The following is a 20796-nucleotide window of genomic DNA, read 5'->3' on the forward strand; positions in this document are numbered from 1 at the left end:
GACTCCCCACAGCCTTCAGGAGAGATTACAAACTCCTTAGCCTAGCATTTAAAGCCTTCCATAATCTGGCTCCCTTATCCACCTTTCCAGATTTATTTCATGCTACATTGTCTCCATTCCAATCAAACCGGACTACTCACTGATGCCCAGTCTCCTCTTGCCTTCTCCTGACTTCTTGTAATTTATATAGGCCATTCCTAAACCTGCAATAGACTCCCGCCTCCTCCTCCTCTCTTCTTTTTGGAAACCATCTCTTCCTCCAAGGCTCAGCTCAAGTACTAAGTCTTCCGTGAAGCTTTTTTTGATTCTTTTTGTTTTTTCCAGCTCAAAGTGGATTTCTAGTCCTACCTAGCAATCTAGATCTCTCTTTTACCCTTTTCATATTCTGCTTTGCATTTTACACACGCGCGCGCGCGCACACACACACACACACACACACACACACACACGTCTGTTATTTCCATGCCTCCTTCCACACCCCAGTGGCTTGTAAACTCTGATATGCTTGTCATTTCATCTTTGTATCCCTGAGCCAAGCACAGTGCCTTGCACATAGTAAGTAGATGCTTAATAAGTGTTTATTGAATTGAATGTGAAATCCCAGCCCAGAGGATAAGCTAGAACAAGGTGGAATGAGCAGAGAGTGCATTAAAAAGCAAAGATCGTTCTCTAACAGTGGGTTCCAAAGGGTGGTCTGTGAACCTCTGTGGTCCTGCAAAGTCAAAATAATTTTCATGATAATATTATGATGTTATTTGCCTGTTAAAATTCTTCTTCCTTTCCCAGCTAACTATCTGTGTGAGGCTGGGTCTTCTTCACACACTTCAAGCAAAACAACATATTGCAACAGATTGAATGCAGAAACAGATATGAGAATATAGCTCTCTTCTATTAAGCCAAACATTAAAGAAATTTGCAAAAACATGCAAAATAAACCTGTGAAGACTTACACGAACTGATGCAAAGTGAAGTAGCAACAGTGTACAGTGATCATCTGTGAATGACTTAGCTATTCTCAGCAATACAATGATCGGACACAATTCTAAAGGACTTAAATGATGAAAAATGCTATCCACCTCCACAGAACTGATGGAGTCTGAATGCTGATTAAAGCATACTTTTTCTACTTTATTTTTCTCGCCTTTTTTTGTCTCTATTTGATTTCGCAACATGGCTAATATGGAGATATGTTTTACATGACTGTACATGTATAACCTATATCAAGTTGCTTACCTTCTCAACGAGGGGGGTGGGAAAGAAGTGAGGGAGAGAATTTGTGACCAAAAAAAATTTAAATGAATATTTAAAATTGGTTTTACATATAATTGGAAAAAATAAAATGTTAAAAATACAAAACAATGCCACTCTTCTCACTAAATTGTCTTCTTTTGGAAAATGTTATTTTTCATAGAAACGTTATTTATATTAACACGTAACTGGTTCATTGCTGTCATTTTAAATAAATTCAATATTTTAACCTAGAAAATAAATGTTTCATGTTTTAAAAATAAAATAAATATTTTTAAATTGATCATGCTTTAATTTTATTAATTGTATCAATTAAATAATATTTTACCATTTAATATGGTAAATGTTAATAGGTATAACACACATAGACAAAAGCCCTTCAGAGTTCTCAATAATGTTTAAGAGTGTAAAGGGGTCCTGAGACCAAAACCTTTGAGAACTGCTGCTCAGCAACGTTCTCACCATAGAGAGCATGGATGGAGAAACACCACCAACCAGTATCCCTCCAGGGAGCGTCCAGCTGCAGCCCCTCTACCCTGCAACGCATCTACACACACCCCCACATGCTCCCAGAGCACCCCGGGAATTCAAGGAAGAAATAAAAACATCTGTTCCTTAGGGAAGTAAAGGATCGTTTGGCAGCATAAAGGGAGAGTCTACAGGGAATGAAAGTTAGGAAGGCATGGGAGGGAAGGCAGAAAAAGAAACATAAATCAAGCTGCAGAGAGGAAAATTCTAACCAAGGGAAAAAAACCTTCAAATGAGTTTAATCTAAATGCAAAAGAGGAGTTTGCGCTGATCCATTCCCTCAGCAGACCTTTACAAATAAAAGTGAGATGAATAGGGATGGGATAGGGACTGGCCCTATGCTTTTGTTGGTTCAAGGGAGCTCCCAGGTGAGGAGAGCACCTCTATTAGTGCATGTTGATAACTTTCTTGCCGTTAATGGTCTTAGAGAGTCACCAAGAGCATAGAAAAATTAAATGGTTTGCCCAAGATCACACAGCCAGTCTGAGTCAGAGACAGAATTTGAACCCAGGTCTTCCTGGCTCTGAGGCTGGCTGTCCACGGAATCATTCAGTCACACTGCCCTCCTCCCTTGGCCCAGATATCCAGAAGTACCCATCAAACTCACGTGTAGGACTCAAAATCCCCATTGCTTATTGCTTCGATCAGTTGCTCTGTGACCTTAATGATTTCTTGCTTTCTCACTGCAGGGCAAAGAGAAAATACAAAGAAACACAAAACACAAAAGGAATTTGTAGCCTGGCCAGGAAGAAGCTTTAGCAATGGTCCCCAGAAACCACTAAGTGGGGGGCCAGTTCCCAGTGGCCAAATGGTGAGCCCAAAGAACTCGGCTCTGGGCTAAATTTTTAGGAGCCTCCACTCAGCAGTGGTAAGACATGACCACAAGCAGGAAGGAAGGAGATGCCTTTCTCAGCCTGACAGCCCTTCTATCCTAACTGATAGCCCTGTTTCTACCCTCCCAGTGCAGCCTTCACACGGAGGGAATCTTCCTAAGGTACGTGTCTCAAAAGCCCCAGCCCACCCCACCCCCCCCATCCCTATTTCTTTTTCTGTCCATCTCTACAAAGTCTTGACCCCTCAGCTAATGGGCTGTGGCCCCTCTTGTCTCTTTGCTACTGTCTTAGGAGAATTCTCTGCTCATGGCTCCCCCTCCCCCATCCACCCCAAGAGAAAGATTCAAGTCCCTTAGGGGGTACTGAAGCCAGCATAGAATAACAGGTGCATATGATTCCCACCAACACTAAGGGAAAAGAACATTTCCTATTAATAGTTCATAGTTACACAGATCTTAGAGCTGGGAGGGACCTTAGGGCTTCTTAACCTGGGTCTGCGAACTTTAAAAATATACATGTATGCATGTATGTGTGTATATAAAGCTGTATTTTACAGAACAAATCCTTTTATTAAGGATTGTAAAAATGATCTGGACCCATTCCCTCACTTTACATATGAGGAAACTGAGGCCAGGGGAAGTAAATGACTGAAAGGTAAAGGATCAAATGATATCATATTTATAAAAAGTGCCTGGCCCATAGCAGGCTTTATGTAAGTGCTTAGAGGCAGCTGGTTACATAATGAAAAAAGCTCTGGGCCTGGAGTCATGAAGACTTGAGTTCAAACCCAGCTTCAGACACAAAACTAGCTGTGTGATCCTGGGCAATTTGCTTCAATTTCCTCAACTGTAAAATGGGGATAAAAATAGTACCTACCTTGTATGGTTGTTGTGAGGGTCAAATGACAGGATATTTATTAAAAAAAAAACACTTAGCATGGTGCCTGGCACATAGTAGACACTCTATAAATGCTCAGCCCCTTCCTCGTCCCTTTCCTTCCCTTACTCAAGTTACGCAGTTAATAAGTCAAAGAGGAGGGGATCAAACCCCGGCCTTCTGATTCCATATTAAGCCCTCTTTCCACTTCTCAGCATGGCCTCTCACAAAGTAGTCTGCTCCCAGTCCCTTGAGTTAGGACAAGAATCATTAGCTCCAGTTTACAAAGAAGATGAGTTGACTTGTCCAGTATTTACACAGCTAATGTAAGAATTAGCAATGCAACCTAGGTCTCCTGACTGCAAGTCTTATGCTCTTTCTGGTACCCCGAGCCTCACAGAAGTGCAGAGTTGGAAGGGACTTCAGAGACCATCATACCTGAACAAGAATCCCTTTTCCATCACACCCACACAAATGGTCATCACCACTTGTTGAAACCAAAGGATGGACCACCTGGGTATAAGTCAGTCAGAGGCTAGCGACCCCCTATTCTAAGACACAGTCTGAGGGTGGGATACTTGGTCCTAAATCACAGCCCGAGGATGGACTCTCACTCTAAATCACAGGCAGAGGATGGGGTCCTTCGGAAGTCTTAAGTGATGAAAAGGGAGAACCCAGTATGAGTAATGAAATCCCAGAAGCCAGCTGGCCTTCAGGCAGTGTCTTAAATATCCTGCCCTCAGCAGTTTTCCCCAGGGGAGCCTGATAGTGAGACTGAAACCCTGGGGGAAGTTCTGGCTCTGGAGCTAATGGGAGCTGCTCTGCTGCCATCTTGTGCCTGCTGACCCACCATCAAGTAACTTGATGCTGGACACAAGCTCAAGTAGGCCAGGGCCATGCCTCTCAGGGGTAGCACAAACTTGGGCCCCCAAGGACTACAATTATAATAGCTTGTGTTCCTACAACTCTTTCCCATTGCCAGAACACTGTACTCAGAAAAATCCCCGTGAATGTAGAAAGACAAATAGTCTTTTATATTTTACAGATAAGGAAACTGAGACTCAGAACGACTGAGTGACTTGTCCATGCTTAATCTGGCTAGTGCCAGAACAAGATTCCAACTCTAAGAAGAATCACAGAATCATAACCTGAAGGAGAAGGGAAGGAGGATTTATTAAAAACCTCGTATGTGCCAGGCACTATCCTAAACATTTTTACAAATATTACCTCTTTTGGTCCTCACAACAAACTTGAGAGATAGGCGTTATTATGATCCCAGTTTTACAGTTGAGGAAACTGAGGCAGACAGAGGTTAAGTGGCATGCCCAGGGTCACGCAGCCAGTAAGCATCTAAGGACAAATTTTAACTCAGGTCTTCCTGACTGCAGGCCTGGCAATGTATTCATTGCACCACCTAACTGCCTCAAGCTACCACCTAGCTACCTGAAGGATGAATACTTTCTATGACAGAATAATAACAATGTTTGGTATTCATATAGCACTTTGCAGTTTGCAAAGGATTTTAATGTATTATTTCAGTGACTTATGGGTCAGAACCTGTGATTTCATGGGTGTAAGGACCTATCCAGTGAGGAACTTCTTTCTACCAAAGCAGATCAATGACTGCTCTGCAACCTATGACCTTAGAGAGCTTTACCTGAGGCATTGAGAGTAAATGACTTACCAAGGGTCACATGGCTAGTTGTATCAAACATGTCATCCTGACTCCAATGAGTCTCACAATAACTCTGTAACACAGGTATTACAACTATTATCCCAATTTTACAGATTAAGTAACCGAGTCTCAAAAAGATGGGATTATTTGTCTGAGGTCACATACATAATCTGTGGCAAAGCTGAGCCTTGAAACTTGGCCTTAAGATTCAAAATCTGGGGCTTTTTCCACTACCGCACCATATGGCAATGATCAGATAAGTGGTCATTCCCCATTCACGTGAAGGCCTCCAGAGGCATTGCCATGTACTTCTTGAGCTAGACCATTCTACCATTGGGCGTCTCTAATTGATTCCTTGGTGCAGCTAGGTGGCGCCATAGTGCATAGTGTTGGGCCCAGAAGCAAGTAGACCCTTCACCAACCTCAGACACTGACTATCTGTGTCTCAGTTTCCCTTATCTGTAAAATGAGCTGAAAAAGGAAATGGCAATCTACTCCAGTATCTTTGCCAAGAAAACAGCAAATGGAGTCACAGAGAGTAAGACATGACTGAAAACAACTGAATGATAATCAATACTTTTGAGTCTCAGTCTGCACATTTGTAGCTTCCACCTACTGGTCTTAATTCTACTCATCAGTGCCAAGCAAAAATACCTACTCTTTCCTCTATGTGATCAGTCATCAAGAATTTATTAAGCACTTACCTATGGGCTAGGCACCATGTTCAGTGCTGGAGGTACAAAGACAAAACAAAATAGCCCCTGTCTTTAAGGAATTTACATTCTACATTTGTTGTTGTTCAGTCATGTCCCATTCTTCATGAGCCCATTTGGAGTTTTCTTGGCAAAGATACTGGAGTGGTTTGCCATTTCCTTCTCTAGATCATTTTACAGTTGAGGAAACCGAGGCAAACATTGTTAGATGACTTGCCCAGGGTCTCACAGCTAGTAAGTGTCTGAAGCCAGATTTGCACTCAGGTCTTCCTGACTCCAGGGCTGGGGCTCTATCCACTGCCTGTGCCACCTAGCTGCTCTTCCATTCTACATTGCATTATACCAATAACACCTAGCATGTGCCAACACTGGACTAGATGCTGGGGCTATAGAAACAAAAATGAAAATCTCTACCCTCAAGGTGCTCATGTCTCCTCTGATAAAAGTATATAGAAGATAAATGGGAAAGCAGGGGAGCCAGGGGAATCAGGAAAGGCTCCATGCAGATGTTGCTTGAGCAGAGGCTTAAAGGAAATGAGTGACTTTTCCAGTGTCACAGTCAGTATGTGTCAAAGTCGGGACTCCAGCTTAGGTTGACCTGACTTCTAGACCAGCTGTCTACTGTCCTCTACACTCGCCCCTCTATGAACCCCATAATATTCCCAGGCCCGTAAGCCCTTCCTCTAACATCGTACGTCTTTTCAGAAGCTGAAAACAGATTAACTTTGGGAACCACGAATGTCTGCCCCAGGCCCCTCCTTCTGCCCAGCCCTAATGTGTGGGAATGCATCCAGCAGCTCTTCAGAGGCAGCAGGCCAGGTCCCCACTTGGTTCCTGACATTTCACATAGATGGTGACCATCCTGGCCTCCTGGTGCTTCTTTTCAGAGAGGAGAAACATGAGGCACTAAGAGGTGAAGCATGTTTCTTAAGGTCAAATAGTGAGGCAAGGGCCAAGAAGAGGCCTAAGCTCCTGGTTGGTATATTCCCATTAGGGGCAGAGCCAGGGAATGGTAGAGCAGAAAGCTTCTGTGGGGGAAATGCCAGAGCTGTAGGAGAGAGACTGGGGTCAAGGTGGTGCTTCCTACAGCTAGTAGATGTTTGTGACCCTGGCCTTCACTCTCCTCATCTGTAAAATGGAGGGGAGGGAGGTTTCTTCAAAGGATCATAGCTCTAGATCTTCAGAGCCCATCTAGTCTCACCCCTTCATTTTAGAGATGAGGAAACCAAGGTTCAGGTTGGCGAGGTCACACAGGTAATAATCCTTATACAACCTACCTCATGGGTTTGGGGGGGGGGTTGAGGCAATTGGGGTTAAGTGACTTGCCCAGGGTCATACAGCTAGTATCTGAGGCCACATTTGAACTCAGGTCCTCCTGACTTCAGATCCTGTGCTCAATCCACTGTGCCACCTAGCTGTTCCATCATGAGCTTATTGTGAGGATAGCCTTAGAAAGAGGAGTTATTGCTACGACTTCCCCCTCATACCTCTTTGGCCATCCCAGCTACTCCTCAGTCCAGTGTTCTTATTGCTAGATGGTGTCAACCACTCCAAGGGAAGATGAGTGGAGGGAGCAAGGCACAAAGATTTTTTTGTGTGTGTATCAGTAATTTAAGAATTTCTTCACACACACACAGCAGCATGCACACTCATTTCAGGTTCTCTGTAAAATGTGAGCAGTAGTCCCTTTCCTCCTAGCCCCCATCCCTCCCTCCCAGGGCTATTGAGAGGGTCAAGATCATGAATGTAAGAACCTTTGAAGAGCTAAAAATCATTCTGCAAATACAAGGAAGGATGATAATCTGGGGGACTGCATTTTGTTCTCCTGTTCTTAATGAAGGCCTTCTCAGCTCCAAAGGAAACCTCTTAGCCTTTTACCTTTGCTCAGGTGCTGCTTGTGACAACCCCCTTTGCTCCTCACAAGCCTTAGGACCGGGAGGGACCCAAGAGGTCACCTAGTCCAACCCCCATCTCATTTTATTAGTGAGGAAATCATTAGACTGTCAGCTCCCCTGGGACGGAACTGTCTTTTATTTTTCTTTGAATCCCCAATGCTAAGCACAGAGCTCTGCATGTAGAAGGTGCTTTGTAAATATTTATTGACTGACTGAAACTAAGAGAGGATCAATATTTTTCCCAAGATCATACAGTGAATAAGTTAGAATTCAAATCTAGCTCGTCTAATTCCAAATTCCTTGTGCTTCTCACTGTCTTAATCTAGAAAATATTTACAAATAAATATGTAAAATATATACATATTTACATGTAAATAGGAAAATATTTACATATAAAAATAGAGATACTTATATGCATGCATACATGTTTAATAGAAACATATAAAATATTTATATTTAAATATATTTGTATAGACATAAAATATTTATATTTAAATATATTTGTATAGAAATATATGAAATATTTATATATAAAATATATAACTGTATAAATATGTAACATATTTATATATGAAATATTTACATGGAAGTATATAAAATAATATCATTTAATCAGTGGAAATGACATTAAAGAAGAAAAATTAACATATGCTTTCCCAGCATACCCCAAGGACCTTTAAGCTTTTCTATCAGACTTGGAGGTAAAACCTTCCCTCTGCATTGTCTCATCCATTAGAACTTGGGGCTCCTTGAGGATTAGAACTATCTTACTTTTCTATTTGCATCCCCAGTTCTTTGCAAACAGAAAGAGCTTAATAAATGCTTTATGCATTTATTCATTCACACACTGCGTTGCCTCAAGTTTCCTCGTCTGTTCTTTGCCCTGAGAAGCTAATACCACAGAAACAGCCAAGGGAAACACACAAGCAAGTGTGACAATCCAGTGAATCCCTCCTTCTTGCAGCGTGTCGTGGCAGAGAGAACACTGGCTCTGGACAGAGAGGACTCGGGTTCAAATCATGCTGCTGATGCTAGCTACATGACTCTGAGCAAGTCACTCAACCGCCTTGAGCCTCAGTTTCTTCATCTGTAAAATAACAGAGTTGGGCCAGATGGTCCTTTCCACCTCTAAGTCTATGATGCTGTCAGCCCAGAGATTACTGCTCTCTCATCCCACACCACCTCCAAGAGGAGAGGCAGGGATGAGGAGTTTATGGGATATAGAATCCCAGCCAGGAAAGGAAGCTGGCCAGAAACCCTTAGGGTTCCTCCGTCTTCTCCACTCCGCCTTGCTCTACCACCACTTGCCAGTATCTCACCTTATTTGGGGTACCTTTCTTCCAGAGATGCCTCCACCCTGGTGCCCTTCTCGTTCAAAGCTAGCGTCTTTTTTGGCTCCATACCAAATCCCAAGATCAGAACTCTCTGACATCATTAGACAGCTACATTGCCAAGGCCCCATCCCAACTGACTGAATCATAGCTTGCCTCCCTCATCAGGGAAATATTTACCAGAAGGCCTTCCTCATTTATAATACCACAGATTTAGAAACAGACACATGCTGAAAATTGTGAAGTTAGCAAAAGATTGCCCACGTTAAAATCCCAGCTCGGCTACTTACTGCCTTGCAACCTTGGGCAGGTTACTTATATCTCCAGGTCTCAGTTTCCTCATCTGTAATATGAGGGAGTTGGACTAGATAATCTCTAAGGTGTCTTCTAGCTTTAATTCTATGATCAGAGGCCTAGTCCAATGACTCTCAAAGTACAGTCCAGGAACCTCTGAGATCCGCAAGACCTTTTCAGAGGGTATGTGAGGTCAAAACTATTTTCATAATAATACTAAGATGCTTAAATTCCCAAAACAGTAAATATTGATAGGTATAACACATATAAACAAAAATTTTTTGGAGATTCTCAATAATTTTTAATAAAGTCCTGAAATGTAAAGACTCCCCCAAACGGGGTTCTGAGAACCGCTGCTCTAATTTAGCTACTTTATCTTACAAATAAAAAAATTAAAGCCAAGAGAGGTTAAATAATTCATCCTTAGTCACACAGGCAACAATAAATAATAATAATAACTAACATTTATATAAGCCATAAAGTTTATAAAACACTTTACATACATTATCTTCTCTGGTAATGAGATGGTGAGGTAGCCAGAACTGGGATTCAAACCCAGTGTTATTTCCACTAGGCTACACTGAGTCCAGCAATTCCCACCAAATAGTAAGAAGCTCCCCAGAGGACTGATCACCCTTAGGATTTGTCTATTAAATCTGTGGGAGCCAGAGAAGGAAGTTCCACTTCTCCCTTGAGGCCAATAAACTCTCTCATGCCCCTCTCTCTGCTTCAGGCAGATATCACCGACAACTTTGGTGTTGGCCCAAGCCCCCTCAAACAGCTTCCTGAGAAGGGTGATATACTCTGTAGTATCAATCCTGGGTCCAGAATGGAGATGAAACCAGCCACCTGTCCCAAATCTTTTTCCTAGAAAAAAATCACTTAATCTAAAGGTTCATATGGTTCAAATTGAGCATTAAGAACTGTCTTCTCTCTGACTGTAACTGGTAAGACTTAGGAATGGTTGTTACCCTGTCCAGATGGTGATTGTGTAAAGAAGTGAAAATACCAAGATGATTTATTATTGTTTGCTGATCTGGATCTTCGATCATTATGAGGGTTTCCCAAATAGTATCAGATCCAAAATTAGGGTTAAAAGGGGAGTGGGAAATCAATGGTATCACCTCAACCTTCCAGACTGGTGGCTATAAAAAAACATGGTATCTCTATAAACTATTGGAGTGTTTTGGGGCACCAAGAAAATCAATGTGATGTCCCTTGGGACAAAGATAGTGATGAAAGGAGAGGGATCACAAGTAAGAAACCAGGTCCTACTGTGGTGAGTGATCATAGTGGAAGGTCCTTGGGCTTCAGAATGGATATGGCCTGGAGCCAGGAATTAAGAGAGGAGAAAGACTAGAATGTAGCCCTTGAGTTCTAGGTTAGTTGAGGGTTGGTGACAAACTTTAAATCATGGCCCTAGGGTGAACCAAGAAAACTGGACTTTGGGAGGGGAGTCTACTCAGTCCAGAAGTATGCCATTCTTGAATGGAGGGAGACTGACTTTCTGAGGGCTTATCCTGATATGGCACCCAACCCCTTTCACAGAGGATATAAACCCTTGATGGGATTTAGAAGGGACCAGAGAGGCAGGTAGATCTATAAGCTTTGCAACCATCCAGTTTGACTCAGGTCAATTTATTTTTATGTGTCTTTGATTACTTGTGATTCCACCAAAAAATGTCTGTCCCTTACTCTTCTCCTTGGGTCCCCAAGTGAGTGAGTGTGTTGTGTGTATATGTGGCAAAGGGGCAAAGGAAAGGAGAAGATGCTAGGAGTGCTGAGCATCTTATGGGGCATCAAGGGATAAATGGGGATCAGAGACGGGGAAACAGAACACAGTGAGTCCTGCCTGATCACTGGTGGTTAAGTGATCAAAGAGTAGTTTCTGCCTGGATAAGATCTGGAGCCTGGAAATAAAGATTAAAGAGACTTCTGGTGTCTATTGCAGCTTCGCCCTTGGAGACAGATCTGAAATTACTCTGTGGAATCAAGCACCCCAGTCCTATGGGGTTTTCCCAATAGCAAAGGAGCTTATATCCAGATACTTTTGTCCTGCTCTGATTAGACAATCCCTCTAGGCAGACATTAACTTCGGCATACAGATCCCCATTACAAAGGAACAGACTAGAACTAAGTTAGGCAAGGCTAGAAAGGTTCAACCACAGAGTCTCCCAGAAGGAAAAATGGAGCCAGCCCTCCTACCTTTGGTGTCTTCATCTTCAATGGTGGTATTGGTACTCTCAGAAGATTCCTGGGCACAGAACAGGGGGGAAAACAATAGGAAAGAAATGAACCCCAGGCTGACCATTGAGACCAAGGAACCTGCTCAGCTGATGGCAAGCACAACGGCTTCTACCGACCCTGGTCACCAGAGAACTTAGCTGAGAGTCCAAGAGCCAGACAGGCCCTGGAGCCCAGACAGAGCAGCTAAAACCCAACCTAACTTTCAGGGAGCAATGAGGAAGAGGAGGAGGAGGAGGAGGAGGAGGAGGAGAAGGAAGTGGCAGTGGAAGGGCTGTCTATGGAGGTGTCTTATGGGAATGGATACATAGACAACTCTGGCCTCAGCTGTGAGATGGGAAGAGGCTTTAGCCAGAACAGGGTCGAGGAGTCGTGGAAAGGAGCAGAGTGATGCCATGTTGACTGTACAATCAGGGGGAAATGGTACAAATTTACAGGAAAAAAAAAAAGAAAGGAGTGTGAATTAGGATGAGGGAGAGAGAATTGTGCAGAAGTGGGAGAGAACACATGAAACTACAGTCAGGAAAGATGCACAGTCACACAAAGCGCATTTCTGAGCCCCAAGCGCACCCACTGGTTACACTGACAGGCCTATGGAGATGTCAAGGAAGTCCAGGACTGGGGTTTGATCGGCCCAATGCACACTGGGCAGGCACCTCACTCCACAAAAGACCCCCAGGTGGTGTCCCTATACTGCTACACCCACAAATCTATACTGGCCACCACCGCATCATCATTTAGTAACTGGGTAATTCAAAAAGTTGGATTTTAGGGTGAAAGCTGAGGGCCTTGGGCTAAAGAACTCCAGGGAGAATGCTTCAAGAGAAGCAGACTGGGAAATGGCCTGAGGAGCTGGACAAGGGCCATGTCAACCACTGCCCACAACGGGTCAATACTGGTCCTATACTATGAAATGGATTGTTCCAGAGCACTAGTTTGAAGGTATTAACATAAACACACAAACAACATACATGTTTGCCACATAATACACATATACCACACACGCCCTTGGCCCCCTCTTCCCACCCCACATCCCCAGTGTGACCTCTAGGAGCAAGGCGGGAGTGCGCTGAGGCCCAGCATTACCGGCATTTAGGAAGACGGCAGACACTCACCATTAACTGAACACTGGAACTGGACTTTCTTTTCTGGAAAAACAAGGAGAAGAGATGGGACAGGAAGAGACACAGTGGCAAAACGGTAGAGAGTAGTGGGGAGAGGGAAGTAGAGTGGGGGAGGAAGGAGGCAATGGCCCCTGGGCCAGTGTTAGTAGTACTTCAAAGGTGTTGAAATCTGGCACTCAGAGACAGAGGGTAGTGCCCAAGGTGTGGCATGCCCATGACCCTAGGGACACTTCCCCCACTTACCATAACTCTGAGGGCCAGCCAGATCTGAGGCCCTGCCTAACTCTGTTGGGCCCTGCCATTCAAATCCTCCTAACTCTGCCTGGGCCTTACCCTTCAAATCCTCCAAATCCCAGCCCAGAATCCATCCTGAACTAGAGCTACCCACCATGCCAAGCTTTGGTGAGAGAGGGGGTATGGTGCCCTGGATGCCAGTCACCCCCCAGCAGCCAGGTCGAGACTGCCACAGTTAATTGGCTTTCAAATGGGAATTTGACTCTAAGAGTTGAGAGGCGGTGCTCTCTGACCCCGCCTGGAGCTTGTCAGAAAGGACCCTCAGCTGCTAGTATTCTCAGGGCTTAGCCTTCCAGAAACAAGAGCAGGCCAGGCTTCAGTGAAGTCTCAGAAGATTGGGGTAAACTGGTTCAGATACCAGTGACCAAGACATCTCCAAAGTATCTGAGAAGAGCTGTTAAGTGCCTCTACACAGCGCTCTTCCATCTAGCACTAATTCTAAATCAAGTTTGATTTCCATCACTTTTTTTTTCTGACATCTTACAAATCTGCAAAGAGCAGCGGACAACCCTATTTTACAGATAGAGACAATGAAACCTAGAAGAGTTAAATGACTTGCCCAAGGTCATACAATGACTACTCTAAATAGCCAAGATTCAAATTTGGCCCTGACCATGAGACTATTCCAATTCTCTTAGGCATCCAGGCTTTTTTCTTTCCCAGTCTCAACACTGAAGTGGGAGGGGAATGGGAAGAGGAAGGAGAAGAGAAGTGGGATGGGAGGAAAAGGAATAAGGTAGGAAGATGGAGGAAGAGAAAGCACGGCTCCAAATGATTTTCTCTTTCTCTGACTCTTAAACCAGAAATCCAGGTATGGACTAAGTCCCTGTGTGTCTGGGTGAGGTGGGACTGAGATGTCTCAAAAAGCTCAACAGGGATACCAGTGAGCCACAATGTCATTATGCCAAAGCTCACTGATGACTCATGGAATGCTACCTTCCTGGCAGGGTGAGTAAAGGCTTAGAAGCCACATTCAAGAGCCCAGTTGTTAGGTCCTAACCCCCTCCACAGATATTACAGCCTTCTTCTCTGAAGATCTGGGTAGCACTCCCCACTGGAGTAAGTCTAGTCGCCTATGCCTGCCTGCCCCTTCACCAAGAGCCTTTCTGGCCCAGTCTCCCCTTCCATGGGCATGGTCCTCTAGATGGCCTCCATGCCATGATGCGAGCCAGTGTATGGTGGGAGCCCGAAGGCCTCTGGCAGGGGTTGGAGTCCAGTGGCTGTTCTGTCTTCAGCTGTAACCCAAAAAGACAGGGGGGCTGAGAGACTTGTCTCTACTCACTCAGGTCTGTCACGTGGGGCAGACGTTTCAGACGGAAAAACATGATGCAAACACAGAGCAGCGACTGTACTGGGTTCTGGACACACAGTAACAGGATGGGACACGGCGGGCGGGGGTGGGGAGTGAGTGCACTTATCACAACAGGACAGGATGGGACACCACATGTTGGGGCAGTGAATGGCTTTGGTAGCCTCTGTGAGGCAGAAGGGGTGGGGGTGGACGGGAGAGGGGCCTCATTTCCCCCCCTCCCTCACCATTATATATGCAGGAAGGAGGATAGTGGGGCTGGGGTGGGCAAGAATCAGGGGACTCAGTCCCCCTGTGTAGATGAGCACAGGGTGTAGAGATGAGAGGTTTCCTGAATGTCCCCTATGAGGTTGCCTCTTCGATGGGGACGACTGTTTCTCCCCAATGTGCCCAATCCAATATGTAACCCTTTGGAGATCTATCAAGAAATAAAAGCCAGCACATGCTGGCTGTCTAAAACCTGACTCCTTCTGATTCAGGGGATGGTTTTCATTGGAGATTTTCATTCAAGGAAGAGAAGGCTAGGCTTATTCATTCTGAGGATTCCAGTGACTGGCAATGGCTCCCTGGGCATTCCTGGTCAGAGCTTGTGGCCTTCCCCCACCCCATTCCTGCCTCCCTCCTGAGGCTGCCAGAAGAGAGGAGAGGGTGGTGAAACAGCATCAGGAGGGGATCTCCCAAGGTTGTCCCAGCCAGGCCTTCCCCTGACTAAAAGCAACGCAGGAACCCCAGGATGTTGGCCCTCTTCTGCCTCCCTGCCAGTCTAGGAGACATAAATGGTCTCCGTAGGGCTTGCCATGGGGCAGAGGAAAGGGGTGCCGTTTTGGTCCACATAGGCAATGTCCACTCTGCTGCCCACAGATGGCAGCTTCAGAGTCTGGGTCCGACTACTGCCTCTCCAGCACTGAGGTTCCTTTGTCTCTCGCTTCTCCATCTCTCTGGTCTCACACACAGAGGATCCAACTTCAAAGCCAATTTGCAAAAGCCACGTTGTGGTCTCAGCCCTAAGGGGTTCAGGCCATGCCTGAGATTTGGTGGGGGTAGTCCTGGGGATGAATCACTCACTGCCCCACCCACCCAGCAGAATTCCTTCTGGTTCCTCAGACTGAAGCACCTTTGTCCCAACAGCACAGGACTTACAACCCAACTGACCATGCAGGAGCCTGGGGCCTCCCTTCCTTCAATCCCTAAAATAACTCCTCAGAACCTGCACCAAAGCCCATCAAACCCTATTAGAACTTTCTGCCCTATCTCCCCTACCCTCAAGATACAGAATACTAGGGAATTTAGTCTTGGCCGACAATTTCAGCTCAAGGCCACCTCAACACTAGGCTTTTTCCCAGGAGGCCTATCACCCCAGCTCAGCAGAAAAGACACCAGTCACCAAGGACGGCCACCATGCATCCAAAGTCAGTAACCCCTACCATGTGGCTATCTCAACACAGGCAACTCTCAATTCCCCAAGTAAACAATGATAAGCCATGGCAGGGAAAATATAAAATCATCCAGAGTCACCTCTAATTGACTCTAGAGTACAGTATATGTATATATATATATATATATATATATATATATATATATATATATATATTTATATGTATATATATATATATGTGTGTGTGTGTGCGTGTGTGTGTGCGCGCGCGCGTGTGTGTGTGTGTGTGCGTGTATATTTGTTTGTGTTGGGGGAAAGGGCTTTTTTCATCTTATTAATTAGGTTTGACTCAGGCCAATAATAAAATTAATCTGGGTTTCTGGCACTACCTCCAAACAATGATTGGGATAATCCAGAAAGGCCAGCAATTGAACACTAGAAGCACTAGAATCCACTTAGTTTGGATTATTATAGACTTCCCAAAATCCCACTGTCACTCACTTTAACACCCCATCATGGCATACAGCCCATGTGCTGGGGGAGCTAAGTGTGGTAGGGTGGCAAGGCCTAACCAGGAACAGTAACCTTGCAGAGGAAGAGAGCCAAGGGCAGGGTGAAGCCAGTGTACTTCCTAGAGGCACAAGCACCATTCATCAGAGAGAAGAGGGAAAGGATAGTAGAGAAAGGGAAGAAGTGAAGATAAAGAAGCGTCACTGGGGAACTGGCCACCAGCATGGCATGAGGGTAAGGGGGAGGAGAAAGGCAACTTATACCCATTTTTCTGAGACAGAAGGTCAAGCCCTCTCTCTCTTGGGGAGGGGACAGATATTCTTCAGTTTGGTCCCCTTAGGCCTTGGAACTCTTCAGGGGAGATGCAATAGGCAGGGGATAGAATCATTGTTCAGGTAGCATCCCCAATAGACCACTGAATATGTCTTTGGGAAAAAAAAACAGGAAGGATCTTTTTAGGTCCCAGATATCCTACATTCCTGATGAGTCCTTACTCAGTGGGGCCAGAGACTTATTCCTGCCAAATAGCCCTAAGGGAAATAGAAGGACATCATTAGCTACTTCAGTGGAATTTGGGGGAAAGTATGGAGGCCAAAGTCTCCATGTTCAACCTAATATATGTACCCAAGGCTTCCAGTAACTGAGGCTCATGGACACCTACAAGCTTTTATGGGGAACTTTTTATTATCCTTCTAAATTCCTGAGCACTCACTCATCTGTTTGTTTTCCAGCACTCTGGTTCACTTGGGAGGATTTAAACCCTCTCTCTTTTATTCTTGACCTATCCTTTTTTCCCTGTATTCAAACTTTCCTTTGCCCCCTTTCCCCTAATGTCTCCCTGACTTCTGCTCCCAGACATTCCTATGCCCTCACAGAAGGAAAGAGGGCACCCAGGAGAGACTGGGAGATGAGGAAGGTACCCATTTCTTAATAGACTATCCGTGTGACTTGATTTGCACCGACAGTCAGATGCCCCCGATGTTGGCACCTTCCCAGATGATCAACCTTACGAATATGGCAGGACACCCAGAGCGGTTGAAGTCCCACCCCCTTCTCAGCACACTCACACACACTCACACGCACACAGAGTGTGAGCTCTGTTATCATAGCACCATAGATTCAGAATTGGTAGTAACCTTAAAAATAAAAACCATTTACTCCATCCCCCTCATTTGAAAGATGAGGGAACTGAAGGCCAGAGAAATTAAGTAAACTGCCCATTGTCTTAGGTAGTATGTAACAGTTGGGATTCGAACCCAGGTCCCCTCTGGCTCCAAATCTTGTGCTCTTTTCCACCACACCTGAGGCCCTTTCAGGCATCAAGGGGAGCTTACCTTCACACCGTCATTCTTCTTGTTGCCCCCACTCTTCCCTCCTGTGATGGAGACAAAGTAGAGAGTTAAGAGCACGAGGCAGGGCACCAGGGCCCATAGCGTGAGCAGGAGCAACATCAGAGAGCAGGAAGGCAGGGGGTGAGAGGCTAGGGGAGAGGGACGCAGGGCAGGCCGGAGCCAGAACCCTCCTCTTCTTCTTCTTCCTCCTTTTCCCAGCACCAGCGTCGGCCCCCTGGGGGAAGGGGGAGTTTCCCCTCTCTGCGGGCCGCCGGATACTCGGGCACTTCAAAGAAAGAGAACTCCTCCCCCCAGGGTCCTGGCCACCACACTGCCACAGGGGTCCCCGCTCCGCCTCAGGGGATTTCCTCTGAGCCCCATTCAGCCCGAAAGCTAATCCCAGAGTCTCAAACTCCCGGGACGGTGGTGGTTTGTACTCTCTCTCTGCCTCTGCCCCCTCTCTAATTTTAGCCCCATGCTACCTTGGTCATGTGTCACCCGATCCTCCTCGCTAGACAGCTGCAGGCCCCATTTTGGCAATGAGAAGAAGCAGATGCCCACCCACTGTTGAGGCCGTAGCCCGGGCCCCCCTCCCAGGGCCAGACTGGTGCCTTCTAGCTATAGTAGCCCCTCCCTAGATGCTCAGTTCCGGAAAACATGCCCAGGGTGGGTGCTGGTTACCCAGGCACCAGCTGGAAAGGAGATAAACAGCTGCCCTGGGACTCCTGTTCCAATGAAAATTCCCAGAGGCCTCTGCCTTTCTATCATCTCTTCACCACACACACACACACACACACACACACACACACACAACTGCACTCACCCCTCCTGGATGGGGTACTTATGTTTGGATACCAGCCAGAAAATACCCCAGAATACTCATCCCATCCTGACATTCTGACTGAACCTTTCTCTGGGTATCCTGGACACCAGAGAGGGGAGAGTAAGAAGGAGAAGGGGCCCAAAGCAGTCAGGAGTTTAACCTTGATTGCCCAAAACTGCTTTAAGGAAACCTGGTGAGCCTAGCAGGGTGAATGTCTTCTCTCTCTACCTCCCTTGGCCAACACTCAACCCCACCCCAAGGCCTACCTACAGTAGCTGCTGCAAGCTTAACTGTAACACACTAGACCTTGCCCACTGGCTCCCCTAACCTGTGGGTACTCTGTGCTCACTGTCCCAGCTCAGGGGCTCTCTGATACCTAAGAACCCCACGAAGTTCCTGCTCCTGGGATCCTTCGAGACCTTTTTTTAATTGCACACCCATGATGCCTTGGAGGCTGGAACAATTCATTCCTCGTGTTGGTATTGCACTCTGAAGTTCCCAAACCCTCACATCCATTACCCTACTTAGTCCACACAGCTCTGTAATATAAGCAGGGCGGGGATTATTATGCCCATTATATGGATGAGGAAAGTGACTTGACTAAAGTCAAGTGTTTATTAAGTGGCATAGGGAGGAAGAGACCCCTGGATTACCATCTCTTTCCATTGCACCGTTCAATGTCTTGTCTTTTTTTTTAATATTCTTTTTATTTAAAATTTTAAATAATTAATTTATTTTAAATAAATTAATTTAATATTTTAAATAATTAATTCAAATTAATAATAATTTAAAATTTTAATATTTAATATATGTGTGTGTGAGGCAATTGGGGTTAAGTGACTTGCCCAGAATCACACAGCTAGTAAGTGTTATGTGTCTGAGGTCGGATTTGAACTCAGGTCCTCCTGATTTCAGAGCTGGTACTCTATCCATTGCGCCACCTAGCTGCCCCTAATGTCTTGTCTTTTTGCCATCGTCCTGGCTACCATCAGTATCTTATTTTCTCAGTCTCTCTTGGGAGACACAAATACAGTCTTCTTTAGTAGGGAAGGTCTTTCCTAACCATTTTTCTGACCCTTAAAGCCCTGCTTAGGATCTCTAGGCTGGGATGTTCATTTCTTCATGCATGTTTAAGGAGCTTACGAGGAGTTCTCTAGGAACCAGCCTGCAGAAGACAGAGAATGTAAGGGAAACTCTGGAAGGTGATACATGTTTGGCTTCCAGGCTAAGCAAACAGTATGGGAACAGATAATAGAATTGTATATTTAGTGCTGGAAAAGATCATAGATTCGCAGTCAGAGAGTTAGAGCTGGGAGGGACCTTAGAGGTCATCTTGTCCCAATGCCTTCATCTTAAAGATGAGAAAAGTCAAGGCCAAAGAGGTTAGCTGGATTGGCCAAGGACACCTGAGTATGAGTGGAGGAGCAAGGATGTGAACCAACATCCTCTGACTCTGAATCCAGGACTCTTTCCCCTGTGCAACACAGCCTCGCTTGCTGGAGATGAGCGTTAGGCCCGTCTCTGATTGGCAGCATGCCGTATCTATGCTATGCAAAGGCAAGACAGTGTTTGGCTGGGTCTGTTGGTCGGAGAATGGTTCTCCTTCCAAGTGGGCCTCCAGTTGCTGCCCATGGTGGATAAGATCCTATGCTTTCTGGGAGTAGGGAAATGGGATGAACCTTCACTCCCCTTGCCTGGGGATGGGTGGGACCAAGAAAGGGCGCCGAGCTCATACTGTGACGCAGACCCCTTCTACTGCTTTGATGTGAACTTTTGCCACCTCCATTCAGCTGCCCTGTCAGTCCTCCCAAACCCCTAGTATCTGGCAGCACTGTCACTCACTCATGTGCTCTCAGAAAAGGGTCACTTGGTAAATTCAAGTTCCCATCCTTTCCCCCTCAATGCCAGCTGGAAACCTCAGATACTGCTATGCAACGTTTGGGTGCTTCTCACACACCCCTCACAGGAAGCCCCTGCTGCATCTGCAGGCATCTCTCACCACCCACTTCTACCCTCCTGGCCATCCTCTACTGGAACTGGGGAAAGCGCTAATCGAAGCTTTGCCAGCCTCCCTCTGTGAGGTTGCCTCTAATACCAGGGCTGCTGCTACCTCTACCCCCAGCCCAGGCACCATTCTCACAAATGGCACAGAGAGAAATGATCAAAAGAATATTTTACATTCCTAGAGTCCTTTAGACTCAGTACTTTCCTGATGACAACCTCATATTATTATCCCCTTTTTACAGATGAGGAAAGTAAGGCTCTCAGAGGTTTAAATGGCTTGCCCAAGATCATACCACTAATTAAGTATCAGAGTTAGAATCTAAGCCCAGGTCATCCATCCCCAAATGTGAATCTGTTGCTGCAGCCAATGGGGCAGCTTGTTTAGAGAC

The 20796-nt window shown here is 45.6% G+C and overlaps 1 protein-coding gene across 3 annotated transcripts in view; it reads right to left on the reverse strand.

Annotated features, from left to right (window-relative positions):
* The window catches only part of CAMK2A (calcium/calmodulin dependent protein kinase II alpha), an 87635-nt gene that overhangs the window by 14223 nt on the left and 52616 nt on the right, over positions 1–20796 (reverse strand). For 2 of the 3 annotated variants that reach the window (XM_020964253.2, XM_078150517.1), the window contains exons 13-15: positions 17584–17624; positions 11599–11647; positions 2384–2459 (exon numbers count right to left, since the gene is read on the reverse strand). In XM_020964253.2, coding sequence (XP_020819912.1) covers positions 2384–2459; positions 11599–11647; positions 17584–17624 — 166 coding nt within the window. Of the gene's footprint in view, positions 1–2383; positions 2460–11598; positions 11648–12752; positions 12786–17583; positions 17625–20796 lie in introns of all 3 variants that reach the window. The other variant, XM_020964251.2, reaches the window with a different exon arrangement.

This window comes from Phascolarctos cinereus, unplaced genomic scaffold (assembly GCF_003287225.1).
Source record: "Phascolarctos cinereus isolate Bilbo 61053 unplaced genomic scaffold, phaCin_HiC Scaffold_2;HRSCAF=192, whole genome shotgun sequence".
In the NCBI taxonomy this organism is placed as follows: Eukaryota; Metazoa; Chordata; class Mammalia; order Diprotodontia; family Phascolarctidae; genus Phascolarctos; species Phascolarctos cinereus.